The sequence below is a fragment of the Nerophis lumbriciformis genome, linkage group LG26 (assembly GCF_033978685.3).
Source record: "Nerophis lumbriciformis linkage group LG26, RoL_Nlum_v2.1, whole genome shotgun sequence".
NCBI classification, from domain to species: Eukaryota; Metazoa; Chordata; class Actinopteri; order Syngnathiformes; family Syngnathidae; genus Nerophis; species Nerophis lumbriciformis.
This window is the reverse complement of record NC_084573.2, coordinates 5,008,956-5,034,233: the sequence shown is the minus strand read 5'-3', so window position 1 is coordinate 5,034,233 and position 25,278 is coordinate 5,008,956. Positions and strand designations below refer to the sequence as shown.

At 42.8% G+C, this 25,278-nt stretch overlaps 3 protein-coding genes across 3 annotated transcripts in view; 2 read left to right on the top strand and 1 right to left on the bottom strand.

Moving 5' to 3' along the window:
- The window catches only part of LOC133623996 (uncharacterized), a 70,076-nt gene extending 54,833 nt beyond the window's left edge, over positions 1-15,243 (top strand). Inside the window, exon 2 of the mRNA XM_072916199.1 lies at positions 13,363-15,243. Coding sequence (XP_072772300.1) covers positions 13,363-14,690 — 1,328 coding nt within the window. The 3' untranslated portion in view covers positions 14,691-15,243. The remainder of the gene's footprint in view (positions 1-13,362) is intronic.
- The window catches only part of LOC133624023 (uncharacterized), a 66,056-nt gene that overhangs the window by 690 nt on the left and 40,088 nt on the right, over positions 1-25,278 (top strand). The gene's annotated exons all lie outside the window — the stretch shown is intronic.
- LOC133623969 (uncharacterized) overlaps positions 1-25,278 on the bottom strand; it is a 70,748-nt gene that overhangs the window by 37,155 nt on the left and 8,315 nt on the right. The gene's annotated exons all lie outside the window — the stretch shown is intronic.

Here is a 25,278-nt window from a genome sequence, read left to right as displayed (position 1 = left end):
ATGAGTTGGGAAATTGTGTTAGATGTAAATATAAACGGAATACAATGATTTGCAAATCATTTTCAACCCATATTCAGTTGAATGCACTACAAAGACAACATATTTGATGTTCAAACTCATAAACTTTTTTTTTTTTTGCAAATAATAATTAACTTAGAATTTCATGGCTGCAACACGTGCCAAAGTAGTTGGGAAAGGGCATGTTCACCACTGTGTTACATAGCCTTTCCTTTTAACAACACTCAATAAACGTTTGGGAACTGAGGAGACACATTTTTGAAGCTTCTCAGGTGGAATTCTTTCCCATTCTTGCTTGATGTACAGCTTAAGTTGTTCAACAGTCCGGGGGTTTCCGTTGTGCTATTTTAGGCTTCATAATGCGCCACACATTTTCAATGGGAGACAGGTCTGGACTACAGGCAGGCCAGTCTAGTACCCGCACTCTTTTACTATGAAGCCACGTTGATGTAACACGTGGCTTGGCATTGTCTTGCTGAAATAAGCAGGGGCGTCCATGGTAACGTTGCTTGGATGGCAACATATGTTGCTCTAAAACCTGTATGTACCTTTCAGCATTAATGGTGCCTTCACAGATGTGTAAGTTACCCATGTCTTGGGCACTAATACACCCCCATACCATCACACATGCTGCCTTTTACACTTTGCGCCTATAACAATCCGGATGGTTCTTTTCCTCTTTGGACACGACGTCCACAGTTTCCAAAAACAATTTGAAATGTGGACTCGTCAGACCACAGAACACTTTTCCACTTTGTATCAGTCCATCTTAGATTAGCTCAGGCCCAGCGAAGCAGACGGCGTTTCTGGGTGTTGTTGATAAACGGTTTTCGCCTTGCATAGGAGAGTTTTAACTTTCACTTACAGATGTAGCGACCAACTGTAGTTACTGACAGTGGGTTTCTGAAGTGTTCCTGAGCCCATGTGGTGATATCCTTTACACACTGATGTCGCTTGTTGATGCAGTACAGCCTGAGGGATCGAAGGTCGCGGGCTTAGCTGCTTACGTGCAGTGATTTCTCCAGATTCTCTGAACCCTTTGATGATACTACGGAGCGTAGATGGTGAAATCCCTAAATTCCTTGCAATAGCTGGTTGAGAAAGGTTTTTCTTAAACTGTTCAACAATTTGCGCACGCATTTGTTGACAAAGTGGTGACCCTCGCCCCATCCTTGTTTGTGAATGACTGAGCATTTCGTGGAATCTATTTTTATACCCAATCATGGCACCCACCTGTTCCCAATAGGCCTGTTCACCTGTGGGATGTTCCAAATAAGTGTTTGATGAGCATTCCTCAACTTTATCAGTATTTATTGCCACCTTTCCCAACTTCTTTGTCACGTGTTGCTGGCATCAAATTCTAAAGTTAATGATTATTTGCAAAAAAAATAAATGTTTATGAGTTTGAACATCAAATATGTTGTCTTTGTAGCATATTCAACTGAATATGGGTTGAAAATGATTTGCAAATCATTGTATTCCGTTTATATTTACATCTAACACAATTTCCCAACTCATATGGAAACGGGGTTCGTATATGTGGATGTGGTCCCTGCTTTGGAAATATTGTGTACCCCTTTCAGAGATCACATTTAGTTCCACTTCAAACATTCACATGTTGCACAATGAGATGAGATGGTATAACGTGAACAGTTCTGGAACTTTCTGTCTAACTCACTGCGGCCCAAAAGGCACTGCTTGGGGGTCAAAGGGCGTGGGACATGAGCTCCACGACCTTGAAGGGGCCCGTCCACTTTGGCTTGATGACCTTGACCCACTCAGCGGGCGGAAGGGAATGTGGAGTGGCGGGCTGTCGTCCTGGAATCTGTACAGAGGAACTGGCACATACATTCTGAATCTGGTCAAAATACCATTTTGGTTTTACGGTGATTCCTCCCCCCAAGGGAGCTGCTGGTCCTGGGAAGGGCTGACCTGTATGCAATTCATAGGGCGATAAAACAGTTTTGTTCACGGACATTCGGATGGTTTTTAAAGCCAATGGCAACCCGTCAACCCAATTCATTTTGGTCTGTGCACAGATTTCAGCCAATTTTGTTTTGATGTTCTGGTTCATCCTTTCGACCTTACTTTGGGACTGAGGATGGTACTCCGAGCCGAACCTGTGTTCGAGTCCGAGAGCATTTTCGACCAAGGTTAAGCGGGTGTTTTTAAAATGGCTACCTTTGTCTGATCTAATCTTTTGAGGGAAACCACGTCGTGGTATGAGGTCATTCACAAGCCATTTATTAACTGGTTTTGCATCCTACTTAGAGGTTGGGGTTGCTTCCGGCCAACCACTGGAATTGTCAACACAAGTCAGTAAGTACTAGAGATGCGCGGATAGGCAATTATTTCATCCGCAACCGCATCACAAAAGTCGTCAACCATCTGCATCCACCCGAACTAACATTTAATCAAAACCGCAACCGCCCGTTGTTATATATCTAATATAGACGATGCAAGGCATTAGTGAGGTTATAAAGCTTTTGCCTGTTAAAGAGAGGAGACTGATCCAATGCAGCAGAGACATTCAATGCGTGCCACGCTGTCACGGCCCAGACGCACACTACTGCGCAATCATATGGGAGCCGCGCTGAGCGCACCTCCAAGCGCGTCTCGCTGCCGGCGACGGCCGGGTATGGGCCGACGCTCCAGCGCCATCCATTTTCAGGGCTAGTTGATTCGGCAGGTGGGTTGTTACACACTCCTTAGCGGGTTCCGACTTCCATGGCCACCGTCCTGCTGTCTATATCAACCAGGGTGAGCCCCACCCCTTTCGTGAGCGCACTGCGCGCGGCGTGACCCCTGTTACGCGCCCCCGGCAACAGGGGTGGCGGGCAGGTAAGCTGCGCGGGCGGAGCGCGCGGAGTGACCCCTGTTACGAGCCCCCGGCCACGGGGGTGGCGGGCAGGTAAGCTGCTTACCTGCTGCGCGTGACGCCGGCCGCGGCGAAGGCGGACGAGGCGGGGTGTCTCGCGAATCGCCTCAGCTACGGCTCCCGGTGGGGCCCTCTCGGGGGAAGGGGCCTCGGTCCCGGACCCCGGCGAGGCGTCCCTTCGCCGCTCCGTAAAAGTGTCCATCTCTTTTTCTTTTTTTTCTTCTGTTGTGGCATATGCAGCAGGTGCCTGCTCGTTTTTCGTATGTGGGTAACAACATTTAACTATGTATATATATTTCCCAATTGGTTTAACTGCCACCCGCCTGAATCTATTTAAAAAATTTTTTTTTTTTATTTCAACCGCCCGACCCGACCCGCGGATAAAATCTATTTTTTTTTTATTTCATCCGCCCGATCCGCGGATAATCCGCGGACTCTGCGGATAATCTGCGGACTCCGCGGTTGTGCCCGCAAACCGCGCATCTCTAGCGGATAGGCAATTATTTCATCCGCAACCGCATCACAAAAGTCGTCAACCATCCGCATCCACCCGAACTAACATTTAATCAAAACCGCACCCGCCCGTTGTTATACATCTAATATAGACGATGCAAGGCATTAGTGAGGTTATAAAGCTTTTGCCTGTTAAAGAAAGGAGACTGATCCAATGGAGCAGAGACATTCAATGCGTGCCACGCTGTCACGGCCCAGACGCACACTAGTGCGCAATCATATGGGAGCCGCGCTGAGCGCACCTCCAAGCGCGTCTCGCTGCCGGCGACGGCCGGGTATGGGCCGACGCTCCAGCGCCATCCATTTTCAGGGCTAGTTGATTCGGCAGGTGGGTTGTTACACACTCCTTAGCGGGTTCCGACTTCCATGGCCACCACTCAAACTGCTGCAGGCAGCTGCGTTCTATCTTGTTTTAACACCCTGTGGCACTCTTCTGGGATCACGGCGGACGAAACTGCTCATGCTCAGGGTGTTTGTGGAGATTCGGGGTTTTGCACAAATGCGATGCACCATGTTAGATGTCCCGGTTTTGTGACTGTCGTAGACATAAACAGCGTCGCAGCTCTTGCAAATCACGTAGCCAGCATTACTATCATCCTGATTTACAACCTCATAAAAACGAGTCCACGCTGAACTTTTCTGGCCTTTTTTCCCCCTGGTCTTTAGTATTCCCTTTTTTAGTTTGTCGCGTACCACGTTTGCTGCCGGCGTTGCCATCTCTTTTTTTTTTCTTCTTCTGTTGTGGCATATGCTGCAGGTACCATACCATACCATACCAACTTTATTTATAAAGCCCTTTAAAGACAAGCACAGTTGAAAAACAAAGGGCTGTACACCACAAAGAAATGAAGGCAAAGGACAGACTAAAAAATAACGTTTAAAACAGAAATAAAAATGCACATTTAAAAAGCAAATATAAATTACCCTAAGAACAGTTTGTTAAATAAAAACAGTTTAAAAGTTAAAAACAGTTCAAAAAGTTAAAAGCTAAAAGGTGCCTGCTCGTTTTTCGTATGTGGGTAACAACATTTAACTATGTATATATATTTCCGAATTGGTTTAACGGCCACCCGCCTGAATCTATTTATAATTAAAAAAATTTTAATTTCAACCGCCCGACCCGACCCGCGGATAAAATCAAATTATTTTTTTTTCAACCGCCCGACCCGCGGATAATCCGCGGACTCCGCGGTTGTGTCCGCAAACCGCGCATCTCTAGTACCGTATTTTCCGCACCATTAGCCGCACCTAAAAACCACAAATTTACTCAAAAGCTGACAGTGCGGCTTATAACCCGGTGCGCTTTACATATGGATAAATATTAAGATTCATTTTCATAAAGTTTCGATCTCGCAACTTCGGTAAACAGCCGCCATCTTTTTTCCCGGTAGAACAGGAAGCGCTTCTTCTTCTATGCAAGCAACCGCCAAGGTAAGCACCCGCCCCCATAGAACAGGAAGCGCTTCTTCTTCTACTGTAAGCAACCACCCGCCCGCGTAGAAGAAGAAAAAGGGCGCGGATATTACCGTACGTTTCATTTCCTGTTTACATCTGTAAAGACCACAAAATGGCTCCTACTAAGCGACAAGGATCCGGTTCATGAAAAGACGCAATCTCTCCATCCTCACACGGATTACTATTTCACAGCAACTGATATTCCTGTGAACCGCACTGTGGATACAACGGGAGCACGTACGGTGAATATTCGCACCACAGGGAATGAGAAGTCATCCTTCACTGTGGTTCTAGCTTGCCATGCTAATGGCCTGAAACTTCCACCCATGGTGATATTCCAAAGGAAGACCTTGCCAAAAGAGACCTTTCCAGTCGGCGTCATCATAAAAGCTAACTCGAAGGGATGGATGGATGAAGAAAAGATGAGCGAGTGGTTAAGGAAAGTTTACGCGAAGAGGCCGGGTGGCTTTTTTCACACAGCTCCGTCCATGTTGATATACGACTCCATGCGCGCCCACATCACAGATGGTGTCAAAAAACAAGTGAAGCACACAAATACAACACTCGCCGTCATTCCGGGTGGATTAACCAAAGAACTCCAACCGCTGGATATTGGTGTCAACAGGGCATTCAAATCACGACTGCGAACGGCGTGGGAACAATGGATGACCGAAGGGGAACACACTTTCACTAAGACAGGCAGACAGCGCCGGACGACATACGCCAACATCTGCCAGTGGATCGTAAATGCCTGGGCAGATATTTCGGTCACAACTGTGGTCCGAGCTTTCCGGAAGGCAGGATTCACAGAACTGCTGGACAACAGTGACACTGACTCCGATGACTTCGACGAGACGGAACCGGCCATTTTGGATCCCACATTTGCCCAACTTTTCAATTCGGACACCGAAGACGAAGAATTCGAAGGATTTACGAATGAAGAATTACTTCAGAAAGTGAGCGTTATGTTTATTTTGTGTGTTGTGACATTAACGTTCGAGCAACATTATGTTGCTATTGCTCTGCACTATTTTGAATTTTACTATGTTTGTGATTGCACATTTGCGTACATTTTGGGACAGAGTTGTTAGAACGCTGGTTTTTAATATATTATTAAAGTTTGACTGAACTATCTGACTGTTTTTTTTACATTCCCTTTAGCGCAGCGTAGGCGCGGCTTATAGTCCGGGGCGGCTTATAGGTGGACAAAGTTTTGAAATATGCCATTCATTGAAGGTGCGGCTAATAACCCGGGTCGGCTTATAGTGCGGAAAATACGGTAAGTACCTTTTCCCTTGTGCTGGATTGATCATATCGATGAAACCAAAAACTAGACGCGTTCCCCCCCACACCTCCTCCCCCTTTTGTTTCTGGAAAAAAGGCACTTTCAGAAACATCCAAGAAAAAGGGCAGCAAAAGCGGAGGTGGAGGACAGGTCATGTTTGAGGTCAATGAAAGCCTTTTCAGCCTCTGTGGACCACTGGAGGGCGGCATTAGGGTTGCGGACCCCATAGCGATATCGACTGACCCTTATAGCGATAGCGACCCTACTGGTGAAAGCCACAAAGTATGCTTACACATTTTGACACAAATATAAAAAAAACACAAAACTTATGACGGATGCTTTTGCAATGGTAATTTGATCTTTCACAACACCTAGTGGCTACAATAATTCATTAAGTCAAGCTCATGGCGCAGAAAGCTGAACGATGCGGACACGTTTGTTACTGGATACTTTCTATCAGACTTCTGTTTTGGAGACTGTGTACGAATTAAAGGCCTACTGAAATGCGATTTTCTTATTTAAACGGGGATAGCAGGTCCATTCTATGTGTCATACTTGATCATTTTGCGATATTGCCATATTTTTGCTGAAAGGATTTAGTAGAGAACATCGACGATAAAGTTCGCAACTTTTGGTCGCTGATAAAAAAGCCTTGCCTGTACGGGAAGTAGCAGACGAGTAGCGTGACGTCACAGGTTGTGGAGCTCCTCACATCTGCACATTGTTTACAATCATGGCCACCAGCAGCAAGAGCGATTCGGACCGAGAAAGCGACAATTTCCCCATTAATTTGAGCGAGGATGAAAGATTCGTGGATGAGGAAAGTGAGAGTGAAGGACTAGAGGGCAGTGGGAGCGATTCAGATAGGGAAGATGCTGTGAGAGGCGGGTGGGACCTGATATTCAGCTGGGAATGACTAAAACAGTAAATAAACACAAGACATATATATACTCTATTAGCCACAACACAACCAGGCTTATATTTAATATGCCACAAATTAATCCCGCATAACAAACACCTCCCGCCCATATAACCCGCCAATGCAACTCAAACACCTGCACAACACACTCAATCCCACAGCCCAAAGTACCGTTCACCTCCCCAAAGTTAACACAGCACATATATTTCCCCAAAGTCCCCAAAGTTACGTACGTGACATGCACATAGCGGCACGCACGTACGGGCAAGCTATCAAATGTTTGGAAGCCGCAGCTGCATGCGTACTCACGGTACCGCGTCTGCGTATCCAACTCAAAGTCCTCCTGGTAAGAGTCTCTGTTGTCCCAGTTCTCCACAGGCCAATGGTAAAGCTTGACTGTCATCTTTCGGGAATGTAAACAATGAAACACCGGCCGTGTTTGTGTTGCACTTTAGTAAACTAACCTGGCCGTATTGGCATGTGTTGCAATGTTAAGATTTCATCATTGATATATAAACTATCAGACTGCGTGGTCGGTAGTAGTGGCTTTCAGTAGGCCTTTAAGCAACTATAAGTATTTGATATGCTTAAATGTGCTGTTTTAGTTTAGCTGTTGTGTAGCTGCTAGCTCCTCGTAGCCTACAGCAGGTGTGTCCAAAGTGCAGCCCATAGCTATGTTTTTAACCGACAACGGGGAGTGTTGGAAATGTGGTGTCGGTCCAATCAGCGGCAGCTACACCCTGTTTCGTCATTGGGCCTAAGTCTTTGGCTTGGTAGGCGGGACAGAGAGCAAGGGAACAATGTGGGACAGCAATGGTGTCCATCTTATTCCATGCTAGTTGTTGCAATGATCAGCCACACCCTGAGTTCCAACAAAGGTGAAAAAGGACAGTATTAAGATGGATTCATCACATTTGCTATGAGGCATTTTATTATTCATATATTCTGTTCTTGTTACTTGGGGCGGTATAGCTCGGTTAGTAGGGTGGGCGTGCCAGCAAATTGAGGGTTCCTGGTTCGATCCCAGCTTCTGCCATCCTCGTCACTGCCGTTGTGTCCTTGGGCAAGACACTTTACCTACCTGCTCCCAGTGCCACCCACACTGGTTTAAATGTGACTTAGGTATTGGGTTTTGTCACGTTCAAACACTGAGGACATCTATTAAACAAGACAAAAGGCAAGGAATCAAACAGAGACAGAATTCAATTTGGACTCAATATTGAGGAGAGACATGGCCACTGCACTCTCTGTACAGTCCTGCACCACGCTCTGACGAAGAAGGTTTTCGTCACCTCCTTTATTCAGATGTTCAATGTTCACGCACCAACACCTGTCACAGCAGGAATGGGAAGTATGTAAAACAGTCATTGTTTTCGGTCGCTTTGAAGTCCAAGAAGAGGATTTCTCGGGCTTGGGCTCTTCCTGGATCCAGCTGGGGCAGGTGTTGGAGGACAATGGATAACCCCTCCCGTCTCCTGACCACAGCAACTTCAAGAGGGCAGCGGGTCGTAAATAGCGTTGACCTCGGTTACCAAATAGTTGGAAGAGAGTTTGTGAAATACTTCAGAGAGAGTTCGTTTAACACTTCAAAGAGAGTTCCTCTGGAAGTTGAGCAGATCCTGCCATCTGTCCGTGTTGAAATCACAGTGGCGTTTCACGAGCCTTCTTCCTCTTGTTAGGCCTCGAAAGACAGCATTCATAATACAACATTTCTTTTGTGATAACTTACAAACAATTATTCCAACAGGTTTCACTATGTAAAGCGCTTTGAGTCACTAGAGAAAAGCGCTCTTTAAATATAATTCACTTCACATGATATCTTGTTGTTCTATTTTCTCATTTCAAGGGGAACTGCACTTTTTGGAATCATTCACAGTCCCTATGTAAGTTAAAGTTAAGGTCCTGTTGCGTCTGACCAGTTCTTCCTCCAGGGGAATCAAAGTTACTGGTCAATCCCAAATTCTTTTGATGACATATATGCTGAGTAAGAAGGACCATTTAAGACAGAATTGGAATATTATCAAGTTTTACTAAAGCTTTAGGAGAAGCACTTAGACCAATACAATCATATTGGCTTCCTAAGTTGTTTTAACATTCAAACGGGAAGAGACTACTTCTTGAATCTGCAAATAGCCCCCGCCCTCCCCAGATGGGACATACAGGCTCATTGTTCAACTAAAGATAAGATATTTAGGGAGTACTCCAACTCCCTACATTCCAAAGCTTCAAGGTTAACACACACAGTTTACTTGCGGACAAACAGAAAGAGAACAAATGGAAAAACAGAATATGACTATGAATATAAAGAAGTAACTCTTGCATATATAAATATATATTCTCCACAATCCCCATTCAGATCTTCTCCAAAAGATCTCTATCACTAGTGCAACACTTCTAAAGCACGCCCTACATTAAAGTAGGTGCTGTTTTGGTTTTCGAGCAAGCTAGCAATAGATGGAGGGAGTCCACGTCAATGTCGTCATGGTCAGGGAAGGAAACTCGCAATTCTCGTAAGTCACCACTATGCTTGACCCCCTTCAGAGACATAGCAAACCCAGAAACAGGGTGGGTTGACCTTCGACAGCTCTAACAATGATGCGGGTGCATAGAGACCTAGCACAAGGGGCGATAAAGCATCCGCATGAGACTATGATGGCCAAGAAAACTCCAATGGAGACCAGGGCAGACTTAATTAGGTCAGACCACCTGCCAAAGGTGTTGTGGAGCCAATCTTTAAAGGGGTCAGAAACACCGGAAACTTCAGTAAGTTCCTTAGACAGGGCTCGGAGGCCTTCTAAGGCCCTCTGGACCGAGCCATCGGGGGCGGTGTTGTTAGGAATGAAGGTGCAGCATTGGTCGCCAAACATTGCACACACACCTTCTTCCTTGGCTAGGATGCGGTCCAGGGCTATGTGGTTCTGGACGGCCATGAGGGAGGTCGGGGCAAGTTGTTCAGCAAGTCCCTCAACGTCACGAGTCAAGTTGGTCAGTCTCAACAGATTATAAAAAAAACAGTTAAAGGGGAACATTACCACAATTTCAGAAGGGTTAAAACCATTAAAAATCAGTTCCCAGTGGCTTATTTAATTTTTTGAAGTTTTTTTCAAAATTTTACCCATCACGCAATATCCCTAAAAAAAAGCTTCAAAGTGCCTGATTTTAACCATCGTTATATACACCCGTCCATTTTCCTGTGACGTCACATAGTGATGCCAACACAAACAAACATGGCGCATAGAACAGCAAGTTTATAGCGACATTAGCTCGGATTCAGACTCGGATTTCAGCGGCTTAAGCGATTCAACAGATTACGCATGTATTGAAACGGATGGTTGTAGTGTGGAGGCAGGTAGCGAAAACGAAATTGAAGAAGAAACTGAAGCTATTGAGCCATATCGGTTTGAACCGTATGCAAGCGAAACCGACGAAAACGACACGACAGCCAGCGACACGGGAGAAAGCGAGGACGAATTCGGCGATCGCCTTCTAACCAACGATTGGTATGTGTTTGTTTGGCATTAAAGGAAACTAACAACTATGAACTAGGTTTACAGCATATGAAATACATTTGGCAACAACATGCACTTTGAGAGTGCAGACAGCCCAATTTTCATCAATTAATATATTCTGTAGACATACCCTCATCCGCTATCTTTTCCTGAAAGCTGATCTGTCCAGTTTTGGAGTTGATGTCAGCAGGCCAGGGAAGCTAGGGTCGATATTCTTCTCTTGATCATCTTCGGTGGCATAAGGGACGGTGTGAGCCAAGACATCCAGGGGGTTTAGCTCGCTCGTCTGCTGGAACAAACTGCCGCCATTGCTTGCCGTGCTAGCGAGGTCCTTTGTCCCTGAATTGCTCACACACTCCGGCAGATTCAATGGGGGTCTGGCGGCAGATTTCTTTGACTTTATGGTTGGAAATGCATCTGCTTTGAGTGTCGCAGGATATCCACACATTCTTGCCATCTCTGTCGTAGCATAGCTTTCGTCGGTAAAGTGTGCGGAACAAACGTCCAATTTCTTGCCACTTTCGCATCTTTGGGCCACTGGTGCAACTTGAATCCGTCCCTGTTCGTGTTGTTACACCCTCCGACAACACACCCGACGAGGCATGATGTCTCCAAGGTACGGAAATTGTAGTCAGACGGATTGTAGTCAGCTGGAGGCGTGTCTTAATGAAATTAAACAATGGATGTCCGCTAACTTCTTGCAACTCAACGCCAAGAAAACGGAAATGCTGATTATCGGTCCTGCTAAACACCGACATTTATTTAATAATACCACCTTAACATTTGACAACCAAACAATTACACAAGGCGAATCAGTAAAGAATCTGGCTATTATCTTCCACCCAACTCTCTCCTTTGAGTCACACATTAAGAGTGTTACTAAAACGGCCTTCTTTCATCTCCGTAATATCGCTAAAATTCGTTCCATTTTGTCCACTAGCGACGCTGAGATCATTATTCATGCGTTCGTTACGTCTCGTCTCGACTACTGTAACGTATTATTTTCGGGTCTCCCTATGTCTAGCATTAAAAGATTACAGTTGGTACAAAATGCGGCTGCTAGACTTTTGACAAGACAAGAAAGTTTGATCATATTACGCCTATACTGTATATACCTTTATATACATATATATATACCTATACTGGCTCACCTGCACTGGCTTCCTGTGCACTTAAGATGCGACTTTAAGGTTTTACTACTTACGTATAAAATACTACACGGTCTAGCTCCGTCCTATCTTGTCGATTGTATTGTACCATATGTCCCGGCAAGAAATCTGCGTTCAAAGAACTCCGGCTTATTAGTGATTCCCAGAGCCCAAAAAAAGTCTGCGGGCTGTAGAGCGTTTTCTATTGGGGCTCCAGTACTATGGAATGCCCTCCCGGTAACAATTAGAGATGCTACCTCAGTAGAAGCATTTAAGTCCCATCTCAAAACTCATTTGTATACTCTAGCCTTTGAATAGCCCCCCTTTTTTTTAGACCAGTTGATCTGCCGTTTCTTTTCTTTTCTCCTCTGCTCCCCCCTATCCCTTGTGGAAGGGGAAACACACAGATCCGGTGGCCATGGATGGGGTGCTGGCTGTCCGGGGTCGGGACCCGGGGTGGACCGCTCGCCTGTATATCGGTTGGGAACATCTCTGCGCTGCTGACCCGTCTCCGCTCGGGATGGTTTCCTGCTGACCCCACTGTGGACTGGACTCTTACTATTATGTTGGATCCACTATGGACTGGACTCTCACAATATTATGTTAGACCCACTCGACATCCATTGCATTCGGTCTCCCTAGAGGGGGGGGGTTACCCACATATGCGGTCCTCTCCAAGGTTTCTCATAGTCATTCACATCGACGTCCCACTGGGGTGAGTTTTTCCTTGCCCTTATGTGGGCTATACCGAGGATGTCGTTGTGGCTTGTGCAGCCCTTTGAGACACTTGTGATTTAGGGCTATATAAATAAACATTGATTGATTGATTGATTGAAAACAGTCGAAAAACGGAAAATAACAGAGCTGATTTGACTCGGTGTTTGCAATGTGTTTGAGAAAATGGCGGATTGCTTCCCGATGTGACGTCACAACGTGACGTCATCGCTCCGAGAGCGAATAATAGAAAGGCGTTTAATTGGCCAAAATTCACCCATTTAGAGTTCGGAAATCGGTTAAAAAAAAATATGGTGCTTTTTCTGCAACATCAAGGTATATATTGACGCTTACATAGGTCTGGTGATAATGTTCCCCTTTAATGCGTTCTACAATTTTAGCAGCAGTCACAGGGAAAATAGCACTAATGATTGATAATAGAAGAATTTCAAAGCGGGTTACAAAAGCTCCTAATTTGGCAGCTGACATATGCAGTAACATATTGTGTCATTTCTAATTGTATTATTTTGTCGAAACAATTATTAATGTACTTGTTTATTTACTGTTAATATCTGGTTACTTCATTTGAGAAAATAATACTGGAAATGATGTAATATTTTACTGCATATTTCAGCAACTAAATTAGGAGCCTGTGTAGCCTGTTTTAAAATGGTTCTATTAGTAATTCTATATGAAATAATATGTCGCAAAATCCATTTTAAACCATATCGTCCATCCATAGTAAAAAGTCCTGTCGTCCTGGTTTGTTTTTATTTCCCTGTGAATAATGTTGTAAAGAGCAGCGTGTTTGTGCGTCACTGAGATTTCAAGACAGTTCATACGATAACTTGTTTTTCCTAAGTGCATGTAAAAGTACTGAATGCATTGTGTGACTGAGCAGAGATGGTGTGTTTGTCTTGCAGACGTCTGGGAAGAACATCTTCACCCTGAGCAACAGAAGTGGAGCTTCAGGATGCGGACGGAGGAGCCACAGCCCTCCCACATTAAGAAGGAAGAGGAATACCCACTGATCCCCCATTTTAAAAAGGAAGAGGAGGACCCACTGACACCCCATTTTAAAGAGGAAGAGGAGGACCCACTGACACCCCGATTTAAAGAGGAAGCAGTGGATCCACTGAGCCCTCACATTAAGGAGGAAGAGGAGGAACACAGCATCAGTCAGCAGGGAGAGCATCTTGAAGGACTGGAGGAGGTTGATGTCACCAAGATGCCAGTGACTGGTGTCCCTGTGAAGAGTGAAGGTGATGAGGTCAAAGGTGAGAGTGAGGAGAAGAGAGAGGCGGAGCCTCCAAGCAGCAGCTCAACTCAACACATGACAACAGAAGCTGATGGAGACCACTGTGGAGGATCACAAGCAGACAAGCTCTTAGCTCCACTATCAGATAGTGAGGACACAACGTCACACTCTCCTGACACTGATGATGAAGACTCTAAAGATGATAAGACATGTCACACTGACAACACACACCTGAGGTGTTCCCACTGTGACAAAACGTTCAAACGCCTTAGTAGTCTTAAAAGACACATGAGAACACACACTGGAGAAAAACCATTTTCATGCTCAATCTGTGGTAAAGGTTTTACTCATAGTGATTATTTGAAAATACACATGAGAACACACACTGGAGAAAGACCTTTTTCATGTTCAATCTGCGGTAAAGGTTTTACTCAAAGGCCCCATTTCAAAGCACACATGAGAACACACACCGGAGAAAAACCTTTTTCATGTTCAATCTGCGGTAAAGATCTTACTCGAAGGGACCATTTCAAAGCACACATGAGAATACACACTGGAGAAAAACCCTTTTCCTGCTCCGAATGTGGTAAAAGTTTTGTAATAAATCAAAGTTTAAAAACACACATGAGAATACACACTGGAGAAAAACCTTTTTCCTGCTCAGAATGTGGTAAAAGTTTTGTAATAAATCAAAGTTTAAAAATACACATAAGAACACACACTGGTGAAAAACCTTTTATATGTTCAGTATGTGGTAACGGTTATAAAGAAAGACAGCAATTAAAATCACACATGAGAACGCACTCTGGTGAAAAACCATACTCCTGTTCAAGCTGCAACAAAAGCTTTCGTCACCTAGACACTCTTACAGCACACATGAGAAGACACACAGGAAAGAAAATATTGAGTTGCAGTGTGTGTGGTGAAAGATTCTCCTATAAGTACCAGTGTAAGAAACACAAGTGTGCTGGTGAGAACAGCAGCAGCAAATGAAGATGCAGGATTTGAAATAAACTGTCAAAACTTTGTTAACTTTGACTTTCTAACAACATCAGCACATATAACATGTGTGACATCATTGTTGTGTGTGTAACACAATCTTGTTAATATGATTCTATCAATTATAGATTAGACACTTCAGATTAGTGCTTTTATTTCAGTCAAGTACATGAGTTAATATACACATTTGTGTACTTTAAAATGAACAGAACAATTTGATCAAATAAACACTTAAAGGCCTACTGAAATGCGATTTTCTTATTTAAACGGGGATAGCAGGTCCATTCTATGTGTCATACTTGATCATTTCGCGATATTGCCATATTTTTGCTGAAAGGATTTGGTAGAGAACATCGACGATAAAGTTCCCAACTTTTGGTCGCTGATAAAAAAGCCTTGCCTGTACCGGAAGTAGCAGACGAGTAGCGTGACGTCACAGGTTGTGGAGCTCCTCACATCTGCACATTGTTTACAATCATGGCCACCAGCAGCGAGAGCGATTCGGACCGAGAAAGCGACGATTTCCCCATTAATTTGAGCGAGGATGAAAGATTTGTGGATGAGGAAAGTGAGAGTGAAGGACTAGAGGGCAGTGGGAGCGATTCAGATAGGGAAGATGCTGTGAGAGGCGGGTGGGACCTGATATTCAGCTGGGAATGACTCAAACAGTAAATAAACACAAGACATATATATACTCTATTAGCCACAACACAACCAGGCTTATATTTAATATGCCACAAATTAATCCCGCATAACAAACACCTCCCCCCTCCCGTCCATATAACCCGCCAATGCAACTCAAACACCTGCACAACACACTCAATCCCACAGCCCAAAGTACCGTTCACCTCCCCAAAGTTCATACAGCACATATATTTCCCCAAAGTCCCCAAAGTTACGTACGTGACATGCACATAGCGGCACGCACGTACGGGCAAGCGATCAAATGTTTGGAAGCGTACTCACGGTACCGCGTCTGCGTATCCAACTCAAAGTCCTCCTGGTAAGAGTCTCTGTTGTCCCAGTTCTCCACAGGCCAATGGTAAAGCTTGACTGTCATCTTCCAGGAATGTAAACAATGAAACACCGGCCGTCTTTGTGTTGCTGCAGTCCGCCGCAATACACCGCTTCCCACCTACAGCTTTCTTCTTTGCTGTCTCCATTGTTCATTGAACAAATTGCAAAAGATTCACCAACACAGATGTCCAGAATACTGTGGAATTTTGCGATGAAAACAGACGACTTAATAGCTGGCCACCATGCTGTCCCAAAATGTCCTCCACAATCCGTGACGTCACGCGCTGACGTCATCATACCGAGACGTTTTCAGCAGGATATTTTGCGCGAAATTTAAAATTGCACTTTAGTAAGCTAACCCGGCCGTATTGGCATGTGTTGCAATGTTAAGATTTCATCATTGATATATAAACTATCAGACTGCGTGGTCGGTAGTAGTGGCTTTCAGTAGGCCTTTAATGTGGAGATATTCATAATTCACTTTTATACTTATTCATCATAGTGTTTTATATATGTTTTTCGAAATAATGAAGTGTTACATGTTTTATTTTCTAATTGTAGATGATTCCATAGATGAACTCCTTTATATGATGTACATATTTGTTTTACATGTGTTCATACCTTTGCTTTTGAGTACACATAAATCCCTCTTAGTTCATATTTACTGGTTCACATCTGAAACATCTTCTGGACCACTTCTGGAAGCTTATTATTATTTACTTTATACATCATTTGAACAGTTGTCTTTTTTACAATTTTAAAATGTGTGACTTTATGAATCATTAGTTGGGTCTCTATAATCCATTCTATTAATTGTCTTTATTACTCTCTTTTGTAATATGAATATTGTGTGATTGTTTTATATGTATGTCCCCAGAATTTTATGCAATAAACAATGTATGCTTCAACTGAAGTTGGGTACAATAATTGTAGTTAATATTTGTAAGTATGTATTTTATTCTATTTAGTATTGCACTCCATGTTTTTATGTTTTCTTTATATGACTTATATGTAGTTTCCAGCTTATTCCATCATCTATATTAACTCCTAAACATGTGATTATCTTTATTCCTTTCATTTCAATATAATCCATCTTAATTTGTTTTTTTACATTTTTACAATCTCCAAATATGATATATTTAGTTGTATTGAAGTTTAGTGGCAGTTTATTGATGTGCAGCCATCTTTTTATGGTCAAGTTCTCTCTGGATAAAATAAGATGAGAGTTAAATCAAGCGGTAATGAAGGTGAAGAATGTAAGATTATTATATACATAATTATATATAGTTACACTCAGTAGTGACAATTAAAGACACTTTCATCCTGTTCATTTGAGCAAAGAAAAAGAGTCAAGTGTAATATTCTAAACAATAGAAGAATATTATTCCAACATTGTGAAGCTGAGCTATGGTAAAAAACATATTCAGCTTTAAAGGCTTTATGAGAGTGATGTAATGATCAGAATCAGAAATACTTTATTAATCCCCGAGGGGAAATTAAAATGTTCAGCACTGTTATAAACATGTGAATATTCAATGTAATAATATATGATATTAATACCATAATAAAGTGGTACATTTGGGGATGTGTAATATTGTTTGTATGAACATCCTGAATGTTTTTGTGCTAGAATTGTTTTAATTAGTAGAGAGTGAAAAAAATGAGGCAGTGATGATAATAATGGTTTGTTTATGAATAATTAAAGATAATTAAAATACCAAAATGGAGCTTACATCCTCAGTGAGCTGAACTCCAGCAGTAAAGATGAGATAAATAATGTGGAAAGGTCAGAAGTCAAATGTTTCTTCAGGTAATACATGGAGCCTCTGCTGCCACCCAGCGGACGTTGGAAAGAATGCATACATTTTGTTTTGACCTCCTTAAAGCTGCTTTTTACTTTCTGTCCTGTTTGTGTCCAAGTCTGTAGTGTGGGCCATAGGTCAGAAGGAGGACATTCTGTTAATAGCCTGTGGAGGGCAGCAATACACCTAAGATCTTCTACTAGTGCGATGGAAATTAGAGATGCGCGGTTTGCGGACACAACCGCGGAGTCCACGGATTATCCGCGGGTCGGGCGGTTGAAATAAAAAAAAATTAGATTTTATCCGCGGGTCGGGTCGGGCGGTTGAAATTTAAAAAAATTAGATTTTAAATAGATTCAGGCGGGTGGCAGTTAAACCAATTGGGAAATATATATACATAGTTAAATGTTGTTACCCACATACGAAAAACGAGCAGGCACCTGCACCATATGCCACAACAGAAGAAGAAAAAAAAAAGAGATGGACACTTTTACGGAGCGGAGAAGGGACGCCTCGCCGGGGTCCGGGACCGAGGCCCCTTCCCCCGAGAGGGCCCCACCGGGAGCCGTAGCTGAGGTGATCCGCGAGAAGGGCCCGACGCACGTCCAGGGTCACCACCGCGCCCACCGCACCGACACCCCGCCTCGTCCGCCTTCGCCGCGGCCGGCGTCACTCGCAGCAGGGGGCTCGTAACAGGGGTCACTCCGCGCGCTCCGCCTGCGCAGCTTACCTGCCCGCCACCCCCGTGGCCGGGGGCTCGTGACAGGGGTCACTCCGCGCGCTCCGCCTGCGCAGCTTACCTGCCCGCCACCCCCGTGGCCGGGGGCACGTAACAGGGGTCCCCCCGCGCGCAGTGCGCTCACGAAAGGGTTGGGGCTCACCCTGGTGAGCCGAGTGGGCCACTTTTGGTAAGCAGAACTGGCGCTGCGGGATGAACCGAACGCCGGGTTAAGGCGCCCGATGCCGACGCTCATCAGACCCCAGAAAAGGTGTTGGTTGATATAGACAGCAGGACGGTGGCCATGGAAGTCGGAACCCGCTAAGGAGTGTGTAACAACCCACCTGCCGAATCAACTAGCCCTGAAAATGGATGGCGCTGGAGCGTCGGGCCCATACCCGGCCGTCGCCGGCAGCGAGAGCCGCGAGGGCTAGGCCGCGACGAGTAGGATGGCCGCCACGGTGCGCGCGAGCCCGGGTGGAGCCGCCGCGGGTGCAAGGGACATCGCACCTCCACGCGCTTGGAGGTGCGCTCAGCGCGGCTCCCAGATGATTGCGCAATGGTGTGCGTCTGGGCCGTGACAGCGTGGCACGCATTGAATGTCTGTGCTACATTGGATCAATCTCCTTTCTTTAACAGGCAAAAGCTTTATAACCTCACTAATGCCTTGCATCGTCTATATTAGATATATAACAACGGGCGGGTGCGGTTTTGATTAAATGTTAGTTCGGGTGGATGCGGATGGTTGACGACTTTTGTGATGCGGTTGCGGATGAAATAATTGCCTATACGCGCATCTCTAATGGAAATATAAAGAAGAAGAAGAAAGAGGAAAAAGTAAGAATGGCGTTTGATGGAGAAAGTCTAAAGGTGGGCATTATAGTTCTGTATTTTTAATCAGTGCATACATGTGCACATATATGTCCTTTAATAGAGTAGACACCTTCAATAATTGTTTGTATCCGAATACACTTTGTATTTATTTATTACTGCCATTCTTAAATATGTTGTATGTAAGAATGTGGGTGTTGTTGAGAAGATGATGCAGGTGTTCTGTCGAATTTAGCTACCTGTAAAAATGTGTTACTTATTCTCGCCCATTTGTGAAATAAATAGTTTTCCTAAATTATAGTCTCCTCACTTTAACCAGACAGTCATTAGGACAAAAGACCCTGGGAGGACTTTGCCCTTTAAAAGGGAAACATATTCACTGTGGCAGGACAGTATCAAGATGAATTCATCACATTTGTACAGTGACGTGCAGTCACTAGAGGCAGGTGAGGCGGGGCCTCACATGCCATCATGGAAAGAAAAAAAAATGTAAAAAGAAAAGAAAAAAAAATTGTTATATGTATCCAGTGATTATACTATAAAGTTATTTTCCATTTAACTTCACCAGTTTTAGATTATTTTTATTCAAAATCGCTGAATTTTCACATTTGCCGTTCAAATACTGAGAAGAGACGGTGCGGTGAACAGCAGCCAGTTGAGGCAACATGGATTGCGCAATGACTCGGCTAACTGCTGGCCTGCTGTGCAGTGAGACTGTATTGCTATATGAATTATATTATACATTTCCATAGTTTAGTTAGCTGAGGTATATAATGTACAGTGTATTTTGTCAACAACTGTATGTGTGTAACGTATTTCTTGTGCTGAGCGATCATAAAACGGCTGCAAAAGACGCACTGGCTGAGGCTCACCTCCTGCACCCCCGCCGTAGAATTGTCGTATCAACTAAAGCCCACACTTAAACTTTCCACGTGCAAGATTGAATCTATTTAAAAAAGTTATTTCATAAGAAGCCAAAAAGTGCAAAAACAATAATGTTGGTGTTGGAGGAGTTGTGAATGACTGCAGGGCCACAACATTAGATACACCTGCAGACTGCAGGTGTACCTAATTCACAACTCCTCCAACATTATTGTTTTTGCACTTTTTGGCTTCTTATTAAATAACTTTTGTAACCTATTTTCATGGGCTTTCCTCTTTGTTATGTTAAGTTCCTGTTATGCGCTGTTATACAGTATATGCCTTGAGCTCTTATTTTGAAGGCGCTAAGAGCGGAAGTGATGTCACGTTGTGGAGGTTTTTGAAAGAAGGTAAATAAAGTGGTCCTCGTGTAAACTGGAGCCTCCGTGTTTGTTATTTTGTAGTTTCATACAGTATAGGCCACATTTATAAACCCTCGGTTACACTTTTTTAAATAGATTCAATCTTGCACGTGGAAAGTTTAAGTGAGGGCTTTAGTTGCGGCGCATGGACTTCATTTATAAGTAAAGGTAAGACCATAATAACGTTTTTTTTTTTTTTTTAAATGTGCTTTTTTGTGTGCTACAGTTTGTATGTGTAAAGTTAAAGTTAAGTTAAAGTAGCAATGATTGTCACACACACACTAGGTGTGGTGAAATTTGTCCTCTGCATTTGACCCATCCCCTTGTTCACCCCCTGGGAGGTGAGGGGAGCAGTGGGCAGCAGCAGCACTGCGCCCGGGAATCGTTTTTGGTGATTTAACCCCCAATGCCAACCCTTGATGCTGAGTGCCAAGCAGGGAAGAATGCTGGTATGAGCTTTTAAACATAACCCGTTAACTGCTGCCAATCAAATGGTGAATAAGATACTCTTTAGGGTTCATATGTTTGTAAATCTCACCAGCCATCAACCTCACCGCACGTCACTGCATTTGTATAATCGGCTATGAGGCATTTTATAATCATTGTACAGCCCTTACCTTTGGGCTGATACTGAGGGCGACTGTGTTGACCACTTTGACGCGTGCAAATGATTGAATGTCCAGTTCTGTAGAAATGTGTTTGGATATGACAATCCCTTTATTCCGAGCTATTATAACTAAATCAAATGTAGGTTATAGAACATTATGTATGCTGACCTTGAATGGCACATTGTCACAGCAGCGAGACCTGACCACCTGTTCGTCCTCCCCACAAGTGCTCACACCTGAACCCAATTAAAAGAGGCTACCATGGCAACCGCACCATAGCAACGGTTCCATGCCTGTCAACACTTCCTGGTTCTCAAGAGGAAGTGGGCGGAGCAATCTGCCAAATAGGAAATTCAGCATGAACTGAGGCCAGCAATCAACTAGAGAAAACAAAATAAAAACAATATAAACAATTAAGGAAATTTGGCTCTAACAGTCAGTTTTCCTCTTTTGGTGCAGTTGACCTTGTTCTTACATTTCTCCTTCCTCCTAGAGTTGCTGTGTTGCCCTTGTGGGCGGAGTTGTGGGACGTGCACAGCTGCTTCCAGTCGACCCTGGTGCTACTTAAGCAGCACCTTGACAGCTGGATGGCACTCGGCGATTCCACTCCACGCCAGTTGATTCTAAGCTTCCAGTATTTTGCTACCTTGGCCATTCCCAGTGCCATCCATCTTGGTGTTGTTTTGTAGTGTGCACGTGTAGTGAGTCTTATTCTGCGTTGTGTAAATTTTTAAAATAAAAGACACTTCACCATGCCGTCGGTTCAGTATTTATTGGCAACCTGTGTTGGAAACACGAAACACACACACACAGGTCTCAACTTTCTGGCGGAGTGATATCTGCTCCTTCTCATTCAAAAGTGCGAAGGAAGAGGAAGTAACATTCATTCATATAAAAATAATAATAAATTAAATTACATTAACAAAAAACGTTTTCTCACAAAATAATAATGATGCACAAATCCACATACCTGTGTTGGAAACACGAAACACACACACACACAGGTCTCAACTTTCTGGCGGAGTGATATCTGCTCCTGTGTGATGCAAACACCATGCGTAAATACTACCAAACAATTCACACAGTCGACGCTCTACGTCTAAATAACCGAAATTGTGCATACAAATTACTCACTTGTACCCACAACAATATTGGGTTAACTTTTCAAGAATCTAGGAACGTTTAGGAAGAATATTTACAATATGAAGAAACACGGAGCAGTGAAGAACTATTACCTTCTCATTCAAAATTCCGAAGGAAGAGGAAGTAAAGCGATCGAAAAAACAGCAAAGACACTTCCCGCACCGGACATCCGGTTCTTCAAAATAAAAGCGTTACTTCAAAATAAATATAACACCCTGCCTAGTTCATAATATAGCGCAACAACATCACACTATTACATACGTCTTGTAGCTCCAAACCAAGTTGAGTTTTTTTCCCCACAATGCACATTTTGCCTTCTCTTTTTCGCAGCGTCGCTTTTTGTTACCTCCTGTTTGGATTGTTTTTGTGAGTAGATTTCCGCAGTAAAATAAGTGTTTTACTCAGCGTCCTGCGCATCCCTGGGTTCCTCTTTACTGTGTTGAACAGCACTCTTGACAGAAGGAGTTTCTCCAAAACGCAACACCCTTTGGCGGACAAGTTTGTGATTAAAGGCTATACATATCAAATAAAAGGGACAAATGGAAGAAAAAATGGATGGATGTACAGTAAAGCTCTGTGGGATGATGTACATTATTGACTTTTTCCTAACATTACAAACTTTCCCATGTTTTCCCGAAATTGTTATTGTTTGAGGGATTCTAAGAAAAGGGAAAACAAATCATGAACAACTTAAAGAAACAATCGTCGTGTAGTTTTTTAATTAGAAATGTAGATTATTAAAAACAAAACTATCCTTCATAACCTTCCACATAAAATGTTGCCATTTTCTGTAATCTACATATTGCATAAAGGGAAATACATGTAAAACAATATTCATATTACAAAAGAGTGTAATAAAGATAATTAAAAGAATGGATTATTGAGACCCAACAAATGATTCATAAAGTCACACATTTTAAAATTGTATAAAAGACAACTGCTCAAGTGATGTATAAAGTAAATAATAATATGCTTCCAGAAGTGGTCCAGAAGATGTTTCAGATGTGAACCAGTAAATATGAACTAAGAGGGATTTATGTGTACTCAAAAGCAAAGGTATGAACACAAGTAAAACAAATATGTACATCATATAAATGAGTTCATTGAAAACATCATTAATAATTAAAAATGATTTCTGAATATCTCTATACACATAAAAAGTATTTGTGACATGTTTTGTCCTGTTTATTCTCACCTTTACAGTCAAAGTGTTGTGTTCATTTTTAAATAAAAGTACACAATGTTGTATATTAAAACATGTACTTGACTGAAAAAAGCAATAATCTAAAATATCTAACCTATAAATGTTAGAATCTATGTGCTGATGTTGTTAGAAGGTCAAAATGAAAGTTTTGACAGTTTATTTCAAATCCTGCATCTTCATGTGCTGCTGCTGTTCTCACCAGCACACTTGTGTTTCTTACACTGGTACTTATAGGAGAATCTTTCACCACACACACTGCAACTCAACACTTTCTCATGTGTTCTCATGTGTCTTTTCAAAGGGCTTCTTCGTACAAAACCTTTACCACATTCTGAGCAGGAAAAAGGTTTTTCTCCAGTGTGTGTTCTCATGTGTTTTTTGAAAAGGTCCCTTCGAGTAAAATCTTTACCGCAGATTGAACATGAAAAAGGTTTTTCTCCAGTGTGTGTTCTCATGTGTGATTTGATATGTTGCTTTTGAGTAAAATCTTTACCGCAGATTGAACACGAAAAAGGTTTTTCTCCAGTGTGTATTCTCATGTGTCTTTTCAAATGTTGACTATGATTAAAACCTTTACCGCAGATTGAACATACAAAAGGTTTTTCTCCAGTGTGTGTTCGCATGTGTTCTTTTAAAGTTAGATTTCTTACAAAACTTTTACCACATTCTGAGCAGGAAAAAGGGGTTTCTCCAGTGTGTATTCTCATGTGTATTTTCAATTGCTCCCTTCGAGTAAAATCTTTACCGCAGATTGAACATGAAAAAGGTTTTTCTCCAGTGTGTGTTCTCATGTGTAATTTTAAACTTTGATTTCTTACAAAACTTTTACCACAGTCTGAGCATGAAAAAGGTTTTTCTCCAGTGTGCATTCTCATGTGTATTGTCAAATGTTGACTATGAGTAAAATCTTTACCGCAGATTGAACATGAAAAAGGTTTTTCTCCAGTGTGTGTTCTCATGTGTCTTTTCAAATTTTGACTATCAGTAAAATCTTTACCGCAGATTGAACACGAAAAAGGTTTTTCTCCAGTGTGTGTTCTCATGTGTGTTTTCAAATGTTGACTAAGAGTAAAATCTTTACCGCACATTGAACATAAAAAAGGTTTTTCTCCAGTGTGTGTTCTCATGTGTTCTTTTAAAGTTAGATTTCTTACATAACTTTTACCACATTCTGAGCAGGAAAAAGGGTTTTCTCCAGTGTGTATTCTCATGTGTACTTTCAAATGCTCCCTTCGAGTAAAATCATTACCGCAGATTGAACATGAAAAAGGTTTTTCTCCAGTGTGTGTTCTCATGTGTAATTTTAAACTTTGATTTCTTACAAAACGTTTACCACATTCTGAGCATGAAAAAGGTTTTTCTCCAGTGTGCATTCTCATGTGTCTTTTCAAATGTTGACTATGAGTAAAATCTTTACCGCATATTGAACAAAAAAAAGGTTTTTCTCCAGTGTGTGTTCTCATGTGTTCTTTTAAAGTTAGATTTCTTACAAAACTTTTACCACATTCTGAGCAGGAAAAAGGTTTTTCTCCAGTGTGTGTTCTCATGTGTGCTTTTAAACTTTGATTTCTTACAAAACTTTTACCACATTTTGAGCAGGAAAAAGGTTTTTCTCCAGTGTGTGTTCTACTGTGCATTTTCAAATCGTACCTATGAGTAAAGTCTTTACCGCAGATTGAACATGAAAAAGGTTTTTCTCCAGTGTGTGTTCTCATGTGTCTTTTCAAATTACTAGATTTAAAAGTTTTGTCGCAGAGAGAACATGTGACGTGTGTGTTGTCAGTGTGACATGTCTTATCATCTTTAGAGTCTTCATCATCAGTGTCAGGAGAGTGTGACGTTGTGTCCTCACTATCTGATAGTGGAGCTAAGAGCTTGTCTGCTTGTGATCCTCCACAGTGGTCTCCATCAGCTTCTGTTGTCATGTGTTGAGTTGAGCTGCTGCTTGGAGGCTCCGCCTCTCTCTTCTCCTCACT